Genomic DNA, 20559 nt, shown 5'->3' with positions numbered 1-20559 from the left:
GTAGGCTTGATTTCCCAACTAGTCATCACACACAGCACTGGGGTGACTCACATGTTGCCTTTTCTCCTAATGAGCAAGCTTTCTAATAGGAGCACGCAGAGCTGCCTAAGGGCCAGCACTTGTGCTCCAGGATGTTGGGGCCGCAAATAATCACTAAGAGGGCTCTGGCACTGTGGGCACCCTCCAGCTCCCATACACAAGCAACATACTGCATGTGTAACAGCAAGCTAGTACTGACTTTGGGATTGCAGTACTGCCAAAGGATGGAGGGGAGGGGGTTAGAGGAATTGCCTTTGTTCGAATCTTTCTACCTGCATTGTTTTTTTCCTACATAAAAAAACTTGGCGTTGCTTGCCTGCCCTGGCCAAGTCCTTGCCATGGAAGGAGGAGTGTCTGGCACTGGGGGGTGCGGCCAGCAAGCCCCTTCTTTCCTTTGGCAGCTGGTTCCACCCACTTGAAAACAAAACTTTGTTTTTCTGAGCAGATTGGAAGCATTGGAGTCGGGAGCTGGGAGGCAGTGGGAGAGCTGGTCCTGGGTAGTCCAGTTCTGTGGATGTGTGGCCCCTGTGGAGTTGGTATGTGAGTAGGCCTGGCAGTGCCATGTATTGGAAGAGCGAGCAGATGTTTTTGTGCAAACTAGAAGATAAGGATATTCCTGCCATCGCGTCCGACAAGGTAAGAACAGCTCTGGGCGCACAATCAGCGGCGCAACATTTAGCGATGTATTTATTTCTAGGTATGGGATGAAATGGATCTCTCAGCGGGTAGGGCTCCATTCGTTCCCATTCGTTCCACCCTTTAAATACAGAAGAGAAGTTTGGTTGTTGTTTTGCCTTTTAGTTCAGAGGTCCCTCTGGAAGTGCCACTAATGGGCTACATAGATCGAGATAATCATTCTCAAACACATTGCTCCTATACTAATCAATTGTATGGAATGTAAAATTTAATACAAATAGATACATGGAAAACAATCAATCACTTTGCCCCATGCGTGGCCCAATTGTATCTTCAAAATAAGCGACCCAGAGCCTGGCACAACGCAAATAATTCATATAATAAGTAATATATGTCTGGCGTTAGTAATCGCTGCGCTTATTGTCTGCCCGGTGCAGAAACGATTCCTTTTTTCCCCCAAAGTGCACATTAAATTCAGCCTAAGTATTTACTATTGTTCGAGGCTTTTTTTCCTGTTAAAAATAATCCCTTTGGCAGCACAAATGTTTCCTTTTATTGAACATTAAGTGGCAATTGAAAATCTAAAAGAAATGAATATAATTCACCTGCAGGTTTAATTGCAGTCAGTTTGCAGAAGAGTCGCTGGCTCGGTTTAATTTGCAGCATTTTCATTCAAATGATGATCGGAACAAACACCCGAGCTGCTCGCACTCGGCGCTAATTAGCTCTTGAGGATCCTATTAAAGCTCTTCACTTGCCGGTTTCCCAGCTGAAAGGCTTCCCCTGTGTGTGCGGCAGCGCCTCTAATTGCAGCTCAGTCTGCCCTTGTCCTTCCACTGCCACTGGGGAGGGAAGTGCCGGCACTGGGGTTAGTAAAGCCCCACACTTTCTGCCATTGCCAATAAACTCTGTAGCTACCGGCAGGGGCAAGTGTCCTGAAGCTGAATAGCGGCGCTAATGTAACAACGCAGCGCCGAATTACTACCCCATGAACATAGCTGAGCTGCGCTAAACATATCAAAGATATAAAATAGTTGCGCCACGTTTAATAAAGGGAATGTGCCAGTCACCCTGTATTACAGGTTTGTGCCCATTCAACTTGTACATCAACGGCGGAAGGCTCCGGTCAGTGACAGCCGCGAAGACTTACTGCATCATTAGGTTAAACAAGCGCAAACTTTTCAAACTCCAGCTTGGAACTAATAGTCATTGGGAATTACAGTACAAATCCCCGTTTGAAAGCCTGTAGCGGTTTGTGTCCCCGGTTACGGCACTGGAAGGGTTACAGGGAGAGGGCATAAATAGCGCGCAATGATCTTCCGCACGACTGCGAGCGGCTCCGAGTTATGGCAGCCGCCGGGACTGGGACAGGGGGTACCGACACCGCGCTCAGTCCGTTCTTTCCTCTCTGTCCTTCAGTTCGCGCCTCTTATGTCCGAGGAGTGTGGCGGAGCAGCGTTGCCAATGGGAAGAAGCCGGAAAAGCGAAGGGACCCCGGTAAGTCATGGACTCACCGGCCCTACACGTGGAATGGGCGCATTAGATGGGGATGGGGGGGGGGAAGGAATAGCGGGTGCGCCACAGCCCAGCGGCTGGAAGTGGCAGCAGGCAATGCACTGTAGAATGTTTGGGCTTTCCATAGCTCTCAGGCTCCCAGGCTACTGGCAATGCTTTGCACTAAAGTTTGGATGACTAGGAAGTGTGGCCCCTACGATTTTTTTGTGCTAATTAAAATGCCAATATAACTGACTAAAATGCAGGCTCCATAATGTGTTTATTATAATATACCCTACCAAATGTTTAGGGGTTTCCAGCTGGTATGGGGCAACCATCCTGTAATGATTCCCATGCTGCTCACTCTAAATAGGCTCTGCACTTTACTTTAGGAAATATTAAAGGCTCTAATATCCAGTCAACCTTTTGTACCAGTCATGGTAGCATTGCTGCATTTACTCTCATAGTATTTATAGTTACATACATGCCATATCAGACTCCAAACTAACAGGAGCCTGGAGAGAGAGGGTCTGCCACTCTGGAACATGCCACATTTAATTGCATGCTGTATGCACCAAGTACTGTATATTACATCCTTTTTTTGACAAAATTCAAAATTAAGGTTACTAATTATAATGTATTCTGTAAGTGCATCAAACATACAAATGCAGACTGCTGTGTTAAATAAACACACCTGAATGCTCATAGGTACAAGCAGGCACCAGAAATGGAATTGGTTACTCGCATGCCTTGGCACGCTCAAACGTGTGGGGGGAAAACACCTGTGTGTAAGGCCTGACATTGCGCTGCTCTTGTATCCAGTACTTAAACACCGCCATGCCATCAGGCCTAGCTTTTCCTGGGCCCCCAATATATAGTTGTATATAGGTAGCCAAATCTGGAAACATTTGGGAATGTTAGATTGTGAAACGTACTTAATCCTACATAAAATAGCTGTAGAAAAAAATGGAAAAGCCAACACGTAACAACTCCCAATAACCAGGGGGTTAGTAACATTTGTTTCTCCAGCTGATTTCTAGCACAAGCAACTTTCTGCGTGGGTTTGCCATAGGCATTTTACAACTAATTTTGAAACATTGTTGGAATTTCAGTGGGAAGATCAAACATATTAGGGTATTTTTTTTGTTCACTAGTACACCCTTTCCCCAGATGTAGATATATAATATTGAATTCTATTTTCATGCTTTAAGGAATGTAAATTCAAGAATAAAATTTTGCCTAAGGAAAGAAAATGTCATTCTAAGCAACTTTACAATATAGAAATTGACAGTGTTTATAATTGTATTTGTAAATGTAAATGCAGCTGAAAGCGGCGTCTTTTCTGTCCCTTTCTGTACTACTGGTTCCGTCTCACATAGCGAAGTCTGCCTTGCATTGTTTCTGCCAATTAAATGGGTTCTGCTACATTGTTACAAAAGTCAGAACCACCAGGGAAGAGAATAGAAATAATAGTTTGCAAATACTATAAAAGCAATGAGCTTCTTAGAACAATATTTAGTTATATCTGTTTTGAAACACTATTGTAGTCTACTCCACCATCCGTCAAACATTTACACTAAAATCCTTACTGTAGACTTTGTTTTTTCATTTGTCCCTAGGTGCAGGGAAGTCCTGGTGCTGCAATGGATGAGGATTCTTGTTCATCAGTTCCTCTATCTCCTGTATCCTCTTCTTCTCCGCACTCCATGCCAGCAGCTGGCCTCAACCAGGGCAAGAGCGTGTGCAGCAACTGTGGCTTGGAAATAGTAGATAAATACCTGCTTAAGGTATGCAGCCTGCAGCAATATGTCCCTATAATGCTTTTGTGAACCTGTTTTCTGAAATTTGCCCTCTTATTGTTATAGTCTCATTTATAAACTTATTTTTCACCTTTATGAAACTGTGTGTGGTGAATATGAAAAAACTAATTCCTAGTAGTCATGTTATAGAATAGATGTACATTGGGTTCTCAGTCCAGAACAAATCCAGTATGAATTTCATATTTACAAACACCCTGTACTTTGGACATTAGTGGTTTAAAAAAAAAGATCATTTTAGATATCACTAGTATATTTTTCAGTAAGGTTTCCAGGATACTTTAGTTTAATGCAGATATGGGGTGGAGTTCCATAAATACCAGTAATGTTATAGAGATAAAAAATATGTAGTGGCTAAATTCAGTTTTTTCACTTTTTTTGCACGCTGACCAAAGTGTTCCATACGTGCAACTATCCTAAATCTGCAAATTGTTTATTAAAGTAAAAAATAATACATTTTCATCAGATGTATGTAATGTTAATGAAATTATGGTTTATAATTTGTCACATAACCGAGTTCCAGCGCCAGAATTTGCATTCATTTATGTGAATAGATCGAACCGATTCAGAGACTTTCATTATTTGCTCATGTTAATAACCATAAACAGTCCCTGGAATAAAATGCTAGGGGGTAATTTGTTTGCCTTGACATTATAATTACTTTAAAATGTGAGTTTATTTTTATTTATTTATTTTTTTAAACTCAGTGGTTCTTTGCCCCACTTAAGAAAACAAATACAATCTTTAAAATTACTGGGGGATAGTTTTCACAAGCTGAAAATGAAATGACATCATTCAGCCCCCCCCCCCCCCCCCCCCCCCATATCACTTGCTAAACTGGGACTGATACTATTAATCTGTCCTGTAAGATACATTTTCTTAAATGTGAGAATTTTTTTTTGTAGTATTCAAAACAAAGATTCTTTTGGTAAGCAAAGGTCTGGTTTATAGTAACCAATAGCACAGATATGCTTGAGATGTTATATGTAATGATTTGGCCATTGCTGTATCACTGGGCTGCTATGTTCAATGGTTTCCCTCTGAGTTTCTTCTTGGTACTCTGGTTTCTCCCCATACTCCATCAGGGACTGATGGATAATCTTTAAAAGCTCTGCAGAATATGTCAGCGCTATGATTTTTTTTCCTAAATCAAAATTCATGATAACAGAAATATCCAATACTTGTGATTTTATATCCCAGCATTTGTTTTTTTATGAATTTTGTGGGTTTTTACCTTTTGTCTTGCTCCTGATTCTATAAGGAACTGCTAGTAATATCAGGGAATCTGAACATCCTCGTCTGTTTTTATGAGAAACTGCTGTTGCTTAGATTCAGCACCTTTTGTCTTACACATATTTAAAAACATAATATATATCTAGTTCTTTCCCTGCATCCCTAACTTGCAATACTTAATAGATCAACTATTTAATGAAGTAAATTTAAATTGCTCTATTTTTTTATAACTGTTTATAGCTGTGTACCCCGCAGCAATATTTTCAGGTGAGCTGCTAGCTATCTGCAAGGGGGACAGCATGGGTGTGCCTTTGGTATAATTTTGCCCATATGCCCAGCTTGTTTAAGTTTCTTTGGCAAAGTGGAAGGTTGAATACTTGGCAATGATTATAGAGTACATTTGTAGATTTTTTTTTTTTTTTTTTTTATGAAGTTCAGTTTGTTTTCTTTAGCAAATGCATTTTTTTTAGGTTTGTCACAATACAAAGACATTTTACATAGCGTTAATATATTCTGTATTGCGAGCGACACAATGTGTCTAATGGTTAAAATCTTATTGATCCTGTACCCCAGGTCCCAAGCATTCCGGAAATAAGAGTGCTTTTGAAGAGTAGTTTGTTAGAACTTGTAAGATGCTCAATGTAACAAGTCTGTTATAGTCAAATCTTATTTTAAACCTTTCCCTGCTATTCTGGCAGGATATGTGCAGAGTACATCTGTATTTCAGTGGATGTTAACTTTCAATGCTTGATGGGCTAGCTACAATTACAATATTTTAGGAAATTGGAGACCTGTATAGCAGATAGCATTATTAAGATTTAAAAGATTTTTTTTTTTTTTTTTTTTTTGCATTTACTATACATATAACTAAGACGGAATCTTCTTAAATGTAATTAAAGTATATGAAAGAGGAATGCTAATGGTCATATCCATCTTCTTGCATGATTGTATTTTTTTGTATGTTACATGTATTACTCACTACTTGATCTGCCCATCAAAAAATGGTTTTTTTTTTCCTTTAAGTGATAATTTTGCTTTTTATCCCAGGTAAACGACCTATGTTGGCATGTCCGCTGCCTGTCCTGTAGTGTATGCAGAACCTCACTTGGAAGGCACACTAGCTGCTACATTAAAGACAAAGACATATACTGCAAGCTTGATTATTTTAGGTAGTATACATGTATGTACTTGCTATATCAGTGTGTCAGTTTTGATACAACAACATGGCTAGAAAAGCCATTACCCGGGAAATAAAACAGTCTTTGTATGTTTTTAAGACGGTATGGAACACGCTGTTCACGGTGTGGTCGGCACATCCATGCCACCGACTGGGTGCGAAGAGCAAAGGGCAACGTCTATCACTTAGCTTGTTTTGCATGTTATTCGTGCAAGCGCCAGCTGTCCACAGGAGAGGAGTTTGCTTTGGTAGAAGAAAAAGTCCTTTGCAGAGTGCATTATGACTGCATGTTGGACAACCTGAAGAGAGCAGTGGAAAATGGTAAGTATTTTGTATGTGCATATTGGTTAGGCTCATTATTGAAGGTCAGAGATTTTACAATTTTTTTTTTTTTTTTTTCCCTCTGTTTCAGGAAACCGGGTTAGTGTGGAGGGTGCTCTATTAACAGAGCAGGATATAAATCAACCAAAGCCAGCTAAAAGGGCTCGTACCAGTTTTACAGCAGACCAGCTCCAGGTGAGTTCCTTTCCACAAATGTTTTTTTTTTTTTTTTTTTCTTGTCTTCCATTTTCACAAAAGTACTTTTGTGCACTCTATCAGTGATTTTGCCTAGAACCTAAGAAGTGTTGGGGTTGCAGCAATCGGCACCATACATTTTGCGTACTTAAATAGCCATGTATTTGATTTAATTGAACCTAACTGGATAAGACCAATCAAAGCAAAATGTTGCTAGTGTTACTAAACAGACATTACATAGCTTTGTGGTTCCCGTTCTTAATAAAAGGCGTATCATAAGTTTACTCTTTCCTAAGGCCATTTCTAGTGCTGGACCCCATTTGCGTATGAGAATCACTATTCCCTCATTTATTTCCCCTTTTACTTGTTTAATAGAAATGTCAGCATATGTTGCATACTTTTCCTTTTCTCCTCCACCATCAATCTTCTGTGAAGATCATTATGACTCAACTTGCTGTTTTAAACTTAGTCTGGCTATAACCAGAGGCAACATTTTGGGCCTCAAACACGCAACCCATGTCAAGCCTTGCTGACAAAGGAGGCCAAACCTGCAAAATAGCTGTACACTTAATGACCTTGAATCTATTTATTCTGCCTAATTTGGCTGGCCATAAATCTCCATACTGATTTCCTTAGCTATTCTTTTCTATATTAATTCCTCCCCCCCTCACCAAAAGTTATTAGTGGTTAAGATCAGGTGGTCCACAGAATGAAGCCAGCCAAAAGTTATTAGTAACAGAATACTAAGCTTCTACTAGCCTGTACAAATACTGGTTAACTATGCCATCATTTACCTGTGCCTTGTACCCAGAAAGCTGCATTCCTGATGTAAACATTATCGCTGAACACATGTAGATATTATAATTCTGTTTATATTTAGATATAATGGAAAAATGTTTGAGGAAGCTTGGTACTGCCTGCATGGGATGCCATGTGTTTACGCGTATATAACTACTAGTAAAGAAAGCCTTTAATGTTTGCAGGTTATGCAGGCACAGTTTGCGCAGGACAACAACCCAGATGCACAAACGTTACAAAAGCTATCTGAAAGAACGGGCCTAAGCAGACGTGTAATACAGGTGAACATCTTTTAGCTTAATGTGTGAATGCTGTTTCTTTTACTTATCTAGCCAACTCACATCTGTAAGTTAGATTTTCCAAGTGCTGATCACTTTTCCTATAAGGCATTCTGAGTTTCTCCCTCCATTTTCACTTTGTCTCCTCGATTTCAGTTAATGGAAGCTGCTTTTCCTACCTTATCCGCCTCCCTTCTCTTATTTAATCTGTACATGATAAGGTCTTGAAACGTTCTGATAAATTTGTAAAAAGCTAGTCTGACTAGTGCATGCCTTGTGTTAATTAGAAAATGGGGTTATTACAAAGTTGTGATGGGGGGGGGGGGGGGGGTTGTGATAAATAAGGCCAAAACTGTAACCCCCCTATGTAATAAGTAAAAAATGTGTTCAGATAGCCCATAAGATGTTTGCTTTTATACGGGTATTGGTTACTGCTCCTGGGCAAACTTAGTGCCTTATTGCGTTACCCTAAGCCTTTAACATTTGTTTGCATTACCCTTGCACTCTCCAGTTAGCACAGAACACTTACTAGCCAGCAGCAATCTGTTTGATTTAGCTTGCAGACATGTTTGTCCTAAACTGTTTCACCCCTTGTTTTAGGTTTGGTTTCAAAACTGTAGAGCACGCCATAAGAAACATGTTAGTCCAAATCATTCATCAACCACTCCAGTTACCACTGTGCAGCCATCTAGACTCTCTCCTCCAATGTTAGAAGAAATGACCTACTCTGCATACGTTCCTCAGGATGGACCAATGCTTACAGCTTTACATAGTTACATGGATGGTAAGCTAATTGCAATGTAAATGTTGCATGCCATGTGCTCAGTTCTGTATTTCTCTCCAACCCCTTATCCAGTTTCAAAAACTCTCCTGTTTTGTGGAGGAACACTGTTGCATATAGATATATAGATAGGTGTGTGTGTGTGTGTGTGTGTGTGTGTATGTGTGTATATATATATATATATATATATATATATATATATATATATATATATATATATATATATATATATATATATATATATATTTATATATCTCACCTAATATCTAGTGCATATTGAGGATTTATGGCACATTTTATAGGTTTAATGTAATGTGGCTTATCTTTGCTAAAACATTTCTTGTGTGACATTAGCATTAATATGTGACCCCTTGTTAAAAAGCATAGTTGGTGGTTTGGTCTTTCAGAACAATGGAGTTGGCTACGATTCTCAAATGACAATTGAGAATGTTGATTATAGAAATAGAAATTAGAAATATATGCTTCTCATAATGCTTTATATATCTATGCACAGGGCATCTCTCTTGTGCCTTTTTGACACCGTTAACGTTTTATCCCATGCCAAAATTCTTTGTCGCATGCATTATGCTTACAAGATGGCAGTTGCCTTCTGTGAAGAATTGCTCAAATATGAGGCAAGCCATATAGAAGCTGCAGGTAATGACAGTATATCCTCTGTTACATCTGTGCACGCAAGTCTGCAGTTTCCATATTTTTTCCCCTTCAAATGGTTAAAAGGATGAGTTTTCCTCCTGGTATCGACAAGAATAAGGGATTAGTAGATGCTATAATGTACCAATCTCATTCCTTTTTTTTTATTGGTGCTGCCGGTTCCAATAGCATCCAGGTTTGCTGTATACATTAAGCCCACCGGTAATAATGGAGCATGGGGCACCACAAAAAAAGGTGCAAGGCAAAGAGCCATATTTAAAAACACCAGTGCACAATGTTTCATAGTAAGTAGCCTTTATCTGAAAGATGTGTCCGCTTCTGACTGGGTATGTGAATTATCTAACTCAAACTTTTTTTTTTTTTAGCTCATTCTCCGACTGCGCTTGGTCTCCAATCATTGTTGCCCCACTCCATGACACAGCTACCAATAAGTCACGCTTAAAGTTGTTTTTTGTTTTTGTTTTTTTGTACCCCTCTTCCAAGAATGTACGTTGGGTATAACTGAGTCATTTATTGTGTATAAAATATAATTGAAACATAATGTTTTCTTATATAACTCCCCTTCATTGCTGAAGAAAAGGATGCTTGCTTTTGCATCTCAGCTGTGAACGAGACCTTTATACACATGAATTTAAGGACTTTTTTGCTGCCCTTGCATGTGAGTATTGATGGGGTTATGCTAAATTGCCACTAAATTCCTTGACTTCATTATTTTTTTTTTTTCTTTGTGTTGTCTGGAAATAGTCCAACTTAGTTGTGTGTTTGTTAATTTATTTGTCATCATCAGAGCACTTTGCCAAAAAAAAGGTCTGACAAGTGTGCAAAAAATGTTTACAATTTTTTGTGAAATTGTAGTTTTGTCATTAGTTGTATCTGTAAATTATTACAAAGGTGCATATGTATTTTGATTTACTTTCCCTTTTCATATCTGTGAACTAGCAAATTCAGTTCAATATTTTTTCCCTCTTTTGGAACTGACTGAATAAAGCTTTGATTACAGCATTCTGCTTCAATTACTTGCATGCTTTCTGCAATAAATGCTTACACAGGTCCAAATCTGGATGGTTCTTCAGTTAAAAAAAAAGGCCATTCTGGCAGTTTGATTAACCCTTTAAATGTCACTTAAAAAAAATATTTCCACACAGCATACTGCAAACAGAAGCCTGGGTGCTAGAATCTATGGTGTTGGCAAATTGATTTTATGCCTGCTCTTTAGATTTCACAGTGAGTATAAGTTCAAGCAGGTTTGCCTCTAATTTCTCCATGGCTGTGTGCAAAATGTGAAAAAAAAATTATTGGCGTGCACAGGTCAGAATAAGTACAAAATTGTGTCAACATACAGTTCTTTGTGCACTGTACAAGGTAAAAACTAAGCTTTATCAGAAAGGTCTATGTAAATACACCAATACTAACTGCATTGATACCTCTTTGACACCATGTTTCTTTCTTTCTATTTTGTATACATGATCTTCTGGGTCCTTCTGACTTCCTGCTCTCAGTAAAATCCTTCAGGGCACGACCCGAGTCTGCTCAGTTAGCTCCTCTCTCCCCCCCAATGGGGCTGCTAATTGTACAGCAATCAGTCTGCAATTAACCCTAAAGTCTACTGCAAATTAGAAAATAAAAGCAAAAGTCTGTTTTGATTGCTGTGGGTAACTGCACTGGTAGTTTATAACCTATGTTAATAAATCATGCCTTTAGATTAAGTGTCTTTGTCTTAAACAGGACAATGGATAGACTTTGGGCTAAGGCCCTTTACAAGATTTCTGATTTGCAGCCTGTTTCACTAGTGACAGAAAGCATATTTCTAAATTGCCACATACTAAGACTGCCATGCATTTCAGCAACATTGGGCATTTGTCATCCAGTTGTGGTTTTAACTTTTAGCAGTTCAACCTCCAAGAGCTGTAGCATATCCGTATAGATTTAAAGAATAGGAAAAGGTAAAATCACTGGGGGTGCTAAAAAGTTAGGTGACCATATATTCTAAAGTAGTCAATAAAACACAGCTGTAATCAAAACATGTTATGAAACAGGTTTTATTTAAAAAGAAACATTTCCACCTGTTACAAATGTACAGAGCCAAATCTTCATATCAACTTCCTCCAAAGCCACAATAAACAGATTAAGAGATTTTTTTTTATTATAGAAAAGTTTCTAATTCTGCACAGCAGAAGCACCCATGGTACGGTACCAAGCTTACATTCATACATGAGAAATCGTAAAAGCAGTTAAAAACATGTACCTGCTGGACTGCATTCATACATTACATTAGTTTCTCCTCACTCACACATTGCACAAAGTTACTAATGTTAAGGTTTGCAAACAGGCAGCAAGTTTAATACAAACCTAGTGTGAAAAACATGAAAGGTTCATTTGTTTATTATGATAAAAGCAACATCAGTTGTCAAACATAACACCTCCATTATACTTTCATGAATCTATTTACATGCAAACATCACTGATTCTTATTAAACACACAATTCTATCACAACTAAACATGCCTGTGAAGTAACAACGATCCATAACAAAAAAAAAAAAAATAAAAGTTCAGAGAAAATAGCTTTGCTGTGGTCAAGTATTTGATGGAGCTCTCTAGGATTGCATTTCTTCCTATGGGAGAGGTGCAATCAGCCCTTCATAAACCTGCTTATGCTAACTCCATCTATCCAAAACAAGAAATCAGATTACCGACGGTTTACTGTAGTTGCTGAGACAGATTTTTTTTTTCCTATACCATTTAGGAAGCTTATTGGCATAACTATTTTGTGGTTCACTTGGCATAGTTGAGTCCACATATAGTTGCAAGGCCCCTTGCCTATAGATACAACTAAGACCGCTGTAACAGAGGTGCAGAGTGAACAGATCACTGCAATTTTATGTAGGAACCACTGCTGCTTTTTTTAATTCATCTTGCAGGATCAGCATATGAAGCATTCATTTTTGCGTTTTACTTAGTTTATGATCATTTTAACATTGCTTTCACTTTGCAATAAATAAATTCATCCTTTCGTTTCAGTTAACAGATTTTGCAAAGACGAAGCATGTCTAGTTCACAGGCAAGCAATTAAAGGGCCTTTATACCTTATCTAGAAAGTATCTCTGTAATAAAATCAATGGGCAAATACAGTCTCCCAATCAAATACAGTATATCCCCATCATACCTAACAAGAACAATGCATTACATCAGGTAACGATAATGTAGATAATTACAAGAGGCCCAGTACATAATTTCCATGTAGTTTTCCCAAAAAATATCAAATGTTTTGTGAACCCAGTAAAAAGTCAGCAGGCTTTTAGTCATGTGCAATGTTTAATAGAGTAGGTTAAATACAGTCATAAGAATTTTGTTCCTATGGTAAGTGGACAGACATATGGCATGGATGTTCTGTGCTTGGACTGATTCTTATGGCTGTTCATTTACTTTTGGCACTCTGTTTACCATTTTGCTTTCAAATAGATTTGCCAGTTTCTCATGGATGACTTGTCAAGCAATACTTGTAGCTTTCTCCAGTACAACTGGCACACATGCAGAGTGACATCTCATCTTTTCCCCAGGCACAAGTGAATATTGTTGAAAATACTGACTGTACCTTTCACAAGCAACAGCTGCAACTCATGTGGGTGGCTGCTGGCAGGATTTAGCAGTAAGAAGCCCTTTTAAGCATTTTGTTGGGGCATTAAACCATATAAGTGATGATAGCAGAATTTTTAGCACTGACACAAAAAAATCAATAAGCAAATACTGCAAATTCTACATGTCTGGGTTACATTAAAACCTAACGAAATAAGTGTATTTAGTCTAGTGTAAAAAACCAAGACCCAAAAAAACCAAGTTCAGAGTTCTTTATCTATGTGTGGTAACCATCTCCAGAACAGACAAGCTAATTTCTATAATAGTAAGGGTATTGGTTATCATTAATCAAACTTGTATCTTTAAAATGACCACACAGGAACCAATTCTTCATATAACACGACTAAATGATATCCATGATCATGAGCCCTTTTGGAGGTCTACCATGTAATCTAACCATCCAAACTATAATATGACTGTAGTACAGTTTATAAGCCAAGAGAAAATGCTGCCAGCTGATGACCAGAACATTTGGGTGTATATATTCATTGACTGGCCTAGAACTGTCATGGACCTCCAATTCTGTATAATATTCTGACCCAATAATTAATAATGATTAAAGAAAACTTGACTATTGACTTTTCCCAGTGTAAGGGGCTCTTACACACAGGCGTTGCTTCCTGCTTCTAATCTGTCTGTGCTCATTTAGGCACATGCAAGGGCCAAACACAGGTGGAACACAACTTGGAAGATGGAACCCAGGAAGAAACGCCTGCATGTAAGAGCCCTTAGCACAGTGATCCCCAACCGGTGGCTCGAGAGCAACATGTTGAAGAAAATAGGTAATAAGGTAATGCCTCACAGGACTTAAAAAGTTAGCAAAATATAGTTTTATTAAGGTACCAACATTTTGGTCTCCTTTAAGTCCTTGGTTAAAGTCCTGTGTGTGTGTGAACATATATCATTATGTAGTTGCAAACCTACCATTTTTATTTGATAGGGCAACAGTTGGAGAGACACATTACACATTCCTGATGTAAAGCATAATTTAATATTTTATAGCCATTACATTGTTCTACCTTATATTCATAAAGTGCAAATAATAGCACAGCTGCCCTTTGATTTAAAATCTTTAGGAAAAAAATCTATATTCATACTATTATCATATTTATTTTACCTCCAAAGTCTGTCTTTAACATACAAAAGCTCATGTAGACTGGTGGCTGCAATGTATCCAACAACCCCAAGGCACTTGGTATAAGACAATTACAGTAGTATTTACAATTGTATCTTCAAACAGTATTTACATTTTCTTAAACATTTAAATAACTTGTAAAACAGAGGATTAAAAAAATATTCTGTGCATAAATATCCTACTTTAACTCTGTCAGTAGTTGAAAAGTCTTTCATGGATCCATCAATATGCACTGAATACTGCTATTCTAAACATTGACCAAAGAATGCAAAACTCTTCCTTGCTTGAAATGTGCTCAGGGTCCCGCTGTTTCTGGGAAGGTCTCTTACTATGCCACTTAGCTTTGGTATCAAATAGCAACACACTCAAAGTGACTGAAATTGAAATTATTGTTATTAAAGGTTGATTTTCAGATATTTGTAAAAAGAAGCATAGTTGTGTTTTTTGTTTAAAGATTTTTTTTTTTTTTACTTTTTACTGTGTTCTGGGCATGTTTTGTTTGTTCAAGATCTTCAGAAGAGTTTTATTCATATAAAATGGTTTTTCGGCAGAGCCATCATTTCTCTCCGAATCTTCCACTGAGAACAAAAATGATACATAGTAAATAGCTTCATCATAAGCAGTGGAAAAAATACACAATCGGAATTCTTTTTTCATGTTTCAATAACACACGTCGCTCACAATTATATTTTAATACATGCTTTCAGTGAATAGACTGTCATGTCTATAAATAGTTATGCTGTGTGCTGTACAAATTATAGTAACACGGACATTAGAAATAAGGATTCCTTATTCTGTACTGCTCTGTCTTTGAATAAAAAGAAATTGTACTTTTAACTTTTACAGAAGAAGACTTCAATTTGGTTGTGTCAGTAATAGATTGCGTTTTGTTTCACTTTCAGGAATAGTGGTTCCCAGCAATGGTTTCAATTAAAATGAGGATTAACTTGTGTAGATTTAGAAATATATCCCTCTATATTTAGATTTTAGTTCTGGTACACCACCTTATCCCCTTTTTTACATGAGCTCATTCAGGTGAATTTGTAGAAAAGGTGCATTAACACTATCTGAACTTCCATATATAAATAGAAATGCAATGTTTACACAAATAAAACCTGATTTCACAAACTGAAGGAAGCCATCATAAATCAAGCTAATTCCGGATTCCTTATGCTATGAGTGTAATGCAACTCCCTCCCCAACTTTATTCCATTGTAAAGTGATACATTCTGGGATTTGAAGTCTCTCTGCTTTCCATAGTCAGTGGTGCATGGATTCTCTGAAAAGCAGAGGGACTTTAAGTCCCTTCACAATGGAATCATCCCTTCACAATGGAATAGGGTGAGGGTGATGCTGCATTACAGTCAGAGTCTGGTATCAGGAGAACTGGCAAACACATAGATACAATATCATGGCTTCCTTTCAGTCTGTGTAAAAATAAAATGCATTTATATGTCTTTCTTGAAGATGTAGTGTTATACACTTTTCATACATAAGCCCAACTGAATGAGCTCATACCAAAAAGGGAGTATATTTTCTCTTTAATAAGACAAGCAGGTGCATTCACAATGCATTACATGTGCAAAAAAAGCCAAAGTTGGCTGTTGAATAAGCACTAAGGGGCATGCTCTTGTGCCTATCTGCAAACACTGTTAAGCCTATAGTGTAAATTTTACTTTGCTTCCATTATATTATTTCATAGTTTAGCAAACACAATCTAATCACATAATTCCATTTAAACGAACTAAGTCTAAATAAGCTCATTCTATAGTTTGATATATTTTATACGCGTTTGCTTGTGTTTTACCAATTTAACTTGTTATTGTATACTGCCTGTGTAAATTAACTGAGATTGAAACTAGGCCTTCTCTTTTTAATTGCACAAAGGCCCAAACAGGCACAAACAGGTCAAATTAATAATAACTGTCTATGGCATCTTTCAGCAGCCCCAGTATTTGGTAGAACCTATAGTTTAGCCAGTCTGGGCCTGAAATAAACTCTTGGAAAAAATAACAAAAAAATCCCTCTTTTGTGTACAAGGACATACTTATGGTAACTGTAGGCACTTGCAGTTTGTAGCAGCCCTTCCTCCTGTTATCATACTCATTGCAAAATACAATTCCTATAACAAAAGGTCCTTTATATAATATAACAATTTGTGATATTCCATTTGCAAGGAAACATATATTATAATAATTTTAAAAAGTGTCACAGAACCAAAGTTCCCACCATAAGATTTTCTAACTTGGTGGCAAACTGCCTCAAGACTGGACGGGGGAAGACTGCATTAGAAGCTTAGCATGGGCCCTTGCTTAATAGGATTTTGAGAGCAGCCATCAAGTACAGTGCTCCCATGCATGCTAAAGATCTAAGCTGGGTGTCACTGGGTGAACAGACATGCAACAGAGAAGGTGTAAGCACAAAGAATCTGATGTACTTACATTTGATTCTCCTCCTTCATAAATTAGCTCTCGTCTCCCCTTTTAAATCTGCTGCAAACATTTTTCCTTGTCTATAACTCGGGTATGCAACTATAGGTGCCTCAGATATTTCAGAATTACTGTTTTCAGCATTCTGCCACCAATTTAACTGTTATAGAGATGCATAAAGTTGTAGTCCTGCAACATGTGAAGAGCACAAGGTTGCCTCTTGTTGATTTATGGTTTTATCAATTCCACATCATAGCCTTAAGAAATGATCTATAAGAATGTGTTAAACATTTTGCTTGAACCAATACTTAGAAAGTGAAATTCTCTCTGAATAAATAAATTGCAATCTCTTGAGTAAATATTTTATGTTGTTATAAAATAGTTCTTTGCATCAGTCTCTATGATGACAATTAGTATTATCCAAAATGATGCCTCCTACGCATGGTACATATTTTGCCTACTAAAAGAAAAATGAAACAGAACATTTTGAATAGACACCAAAATAAATTTTGGCAGAAAGAGACAGGATGTGATTCAGCTTACATAACTTATTTGCTTGCTTATATTACCTTTAATGTCATGAATGACCTAGGGTACATTAGTATCATACAAAAGGCGTATGGTTTTGAGAGACTTTTCATGTCTCAAGTCTGCACTTCAAATACAAAAATGTAGAAATCATTGTACATGTTATATTTGGAAGTTGTAACAGTAACCACAGCATCCAATATGTCTTCACAAGTATCTGTGTGTGTGTATATATATATTTATATACTGCATCTGTAAGATCACACAATATAAGAAAACTGTGGGTTTCACTGTGGTCTTTGTCAGCTCCATGACAAGGCTTTATGCAAAGATAGATATCTAAACAAAATTTTGGTAATGCATGTGTATTTTACTAAAATTTCAGTGAGTCTTATGCTATTTATTTTAATTTTTTAATGACCCAAAAACGGGTGATAGTTTGTTTGGCACCCCTCGCCCTGAAATTTCTAAGCACTTTGTCACACATGGCATTTTCTCCATCAGCTACGAGATGTGAGCAGTTAACACACCAATATGGCATGCATGCCATTCATATCATTTACTGCACACAGTGTCATATCAGCGTTTTTTCAATTTGTGTTTTTTCTACAGATGAAGACAATGTCACATGTGACATGTCCCTTATCATTAACTTAGTACTGAGGGCTGGTGCAGGAGGGATTCGTTCTTCTTTTCAGTAATGCTCTGTGCCACACTTGGCAGATTCTCTGGCAGTTTCTGTACTATGCAATTTTTATTTGGCACAGGGTTACTATTGAAGAACAACTAAAATGTTGGTGGCACTTTTTGCACAACCTACCCAATGCTGGTGCATTTTTTAAAGAAGAGGAGCACCAGCTTAGGATCCAGTGATTCTGAGATTGGGGTTTCATTGCCCTTTAGGGCGAAGACACACTGAGGAGATTAGTCGCCCGCGACAAAACTCCCTGTTCGCGGGCGACTAATCTCCCCGAGTTGCCGCCAGTTGCCATCCCACTGGCGACAATGTAAGTCGCCGGTGGGATGGCACACGCGGCGGTGCAATTTTGAGAAATCACCGAAGTTGCCTCACGAGGCTTTTTCATCGATTTCCTGAAATCGCGCCGCTGCGTGTGCCATCCCACCGGCGACTTACATTGTCGCCGGTGGGATGGCAACTGGCGGCAACTCAGGGAGATTAGTCGCCCGCAAACAGGGAGTTTTGTCGCGGGCGACTAATCTCCCCGTGTGCCAGAGCCCTTATGAAACAGTAACAATGAACTGATAACAATGTAGGGGTTATTACTGATATATCACAAATAATGGGGCAACCCAATTTAATCCCATTATCTTTATACTTTTGACTAAAACTAACTGAAGTTTAAAGGCATAGGTCATCAATACAAAAATGTGTTGTTTATATTTGTGTAATGACTTATGTATTCTATTTTTCTATCATTTGTATTGGTTTCCCCCAGCATTGGGGGCCTCAAGGGCCTTGGGTCGTGCGCCCCAGTAGTGAGGTCAGGGCCGGAAATAGGGGTAGGCAGAAAAGGCACTCACCTAGGATATATCAATGGCGAGGTGCCAGGCAGGTCTCAACCCTGGTCTGTGCTCACTTGCCCCCACTGTAACTGCATTGCGCATGTGTGCACTAACACGGAGGGAGGGTGCAGGGCTGAAGTGGTCAACCAGGTTGCCTAGGGAATCTGGTCGGCTTGGCCTGCCTCTGCATGAGGTCCACCCAATCCCCCCCACCTTGTATTCTCCGTTGCAGCCGTCATCGCGGGAGAATGTCATGGGGAGGTTAAGGGTTTTGGGGGGAGCAGGTCTGGGTTGGTAGAGCCCACCATATTTTTTTTCCCAATGTCCCGCCAGTCTAGTCTGACTGTGGTTTCCACTCCCAAGTTTCCTAGAAGCAGCTGTGCTTTACTCAAGCCAAGGTTCAAGTTAGGGAGCATAGGGAGCATGCTTATTAGTATTGAAGCTGCTGCTGCTGAGAAGTGTCAGCAACTGATATATCAGATTTTAACACTTGAGACCTAGCTTACTGAGCTGCTACTTGGAAACATACAGAAACATTTTTTAACTGTAAAGCATGAAAAAATTGAAAATGAACTTAGTGGTACTTTATTTTAAAAAAAAGTTTTGTGAACTACCCTTTTAATTTGGTAAACTGTTTCAATTAATATAGAGGCAATCAAATTCAACAGCATTGCCGTCATTATTATAAACCTTTGTTTAACAATAATCTGCAAATGAGAACTGCGTACTCCTACAGTTGCACAAGGGACAGGCAGAGTTGTTTTAACATGGAGAATTCTGGGAAGCTGACATTACAGTTTCAGTGGGTGTCCTGTGAAGTGCAAATATTATCTAGCACCAGACGTTTACATAAAGTCCCATTGCCAGATCTCTCATTGAAAAGAAAACGTTTATGGCTAATTATATTAATGTACCATTGTATCAAGTATTTTATGAAAAAGAAAAACATTTATTTTAAAAAATGCTGTTCCCTTCTATAGAACCCAGCTTTATAAAAATATTAAAACCCTAAAAGCATTTTTAGGAAAACCCTTTATACATTGAGAGCTTTGTGTAAATAGGCACTAAAAACATTAACACTGATTCACATGATATAAACGTTCTGCTCTGATGAATCCATAGGTTCAGATTGAACAGTTTAAGCATAAAATCAATAACTTCTGTCAAACCTTCATGAACTTCCTATGGTTTTTAGTTATTGTGTTAAAAGTGCTTTTTGTTAGAGTGCAAGAACAATTAACGCTTTGCCTTCTTTGAGAGTATTTCCTTTTTTCCCAGAATCCTATGTAGGTTAGGTGACATGTAGTAAGGTTTCGAAGAAGAGCCATTATTCCTTTCCAGATCTTCACCTGAAGATGCAATAGTGCAGGGGCAAGCAGTAGGAGATTGGGAGCAAGTAGGAAATAGAAACAGAACAGAGAGCAAGTGAATCAACATTAGATTTTCAAATCAAAAAACATATTGCACTTTTACAGGTTTCCATGTTCAAATTTTTTCCTAAAAAGATTGTAACAGTAGGTATATTTGTTATATTTACAGAAGCAAAATCTGAAGGTTGAAAGTTCAGAAAACAAGCAGAGCAAAAGCCAAGAACAATTTTACACAGCCCCACTAAGTACTACCTTTCATAAGGTTATGCATTTATAGCACAAAAGCTCAGTAGAATAAGGTGGTATTTTAGGGATATAAAATATTCATTCCAAAGACCTGAGGAGAACATGGTCAAACTGACATCTAAAAGCATTCAGCTTCAGAAGAAAGGCCTGACCTTATGTGGCACAGGAATTTAAATAACTGCTAAAAAGAATACTGAAAATGTAAAGCTTTTTCACCTGCTGCTTCTACAATACACGTTATATATGAAAGGA

The 20559-nt window shown here is 38.2% G+C and overlaps 2 protein-coding genes across 10 annotated transcripts in view; one reads left to right on the top strand and one right to left on the bottom strand.

Moving 5' to 3' along the window:
• The first annotated feature begins 496 nt into the window (after nt 1-496).
• Nucleotides 497-10443, top strand: lhx8 (LIM homeobox 8). Of its 3 annotated transcripts, NM_001015899.1 has the most exon segments (9): nt 523-675; nt 2095-2172; nt 3789-3956; nt 6267-6388; nt 6497-6717; nt 6809-6912; nt 7896-7991; nt 8589-8772; nt 9807-10443. In NM_001015899.1, coding segments are annotated over 9 exon segments (1125 nt in total). In that variant the 5' UTR covers nt 523-600; the 3' UTR covers nt 9884-10443.
• A 1020-nt stretch (nt 10444-11463) lies between these two features.
• Nucleotides 11464-20559, bottom strand: part of slc44a5 (solute carrier family 44 member 5) — an 81097-nt gene continuing 72001 nt past the window's right edge. For 3 of the 7 annotated variants that reach the window (XM_031899841.1, XM_031899842.1, XM_031899846.1), the window contains one exon: nt 19261-20040. In XM_031899841.1, coding sequence (XP_031755701.1) covers nt 19928-20040 — 113 coding nt within the window. In that variant the 3' untranslated portion in view covers nt 19261-19927. 7 annotated transcript variants of the gene reach the window in all.

This window comes from Xenopus tropicalis, chromosome 4 (assembly GCF_000004195.4).
Source record: "Xenopus tropicalis strain Nigerian chromosome 4, UCB_Xtro_10.0, whole genome shotgun sequence".
NCBI classification, from domain to species: domain Eukaryota; kingdom Metazoa; phylum Chordata; class Amphibia; order Anura; family Pipidae; genus Xenopus; species Xenopus tropicalis.
This window is presented reverse-complemented; position numbering and strand designations above follow the sequence as displayed.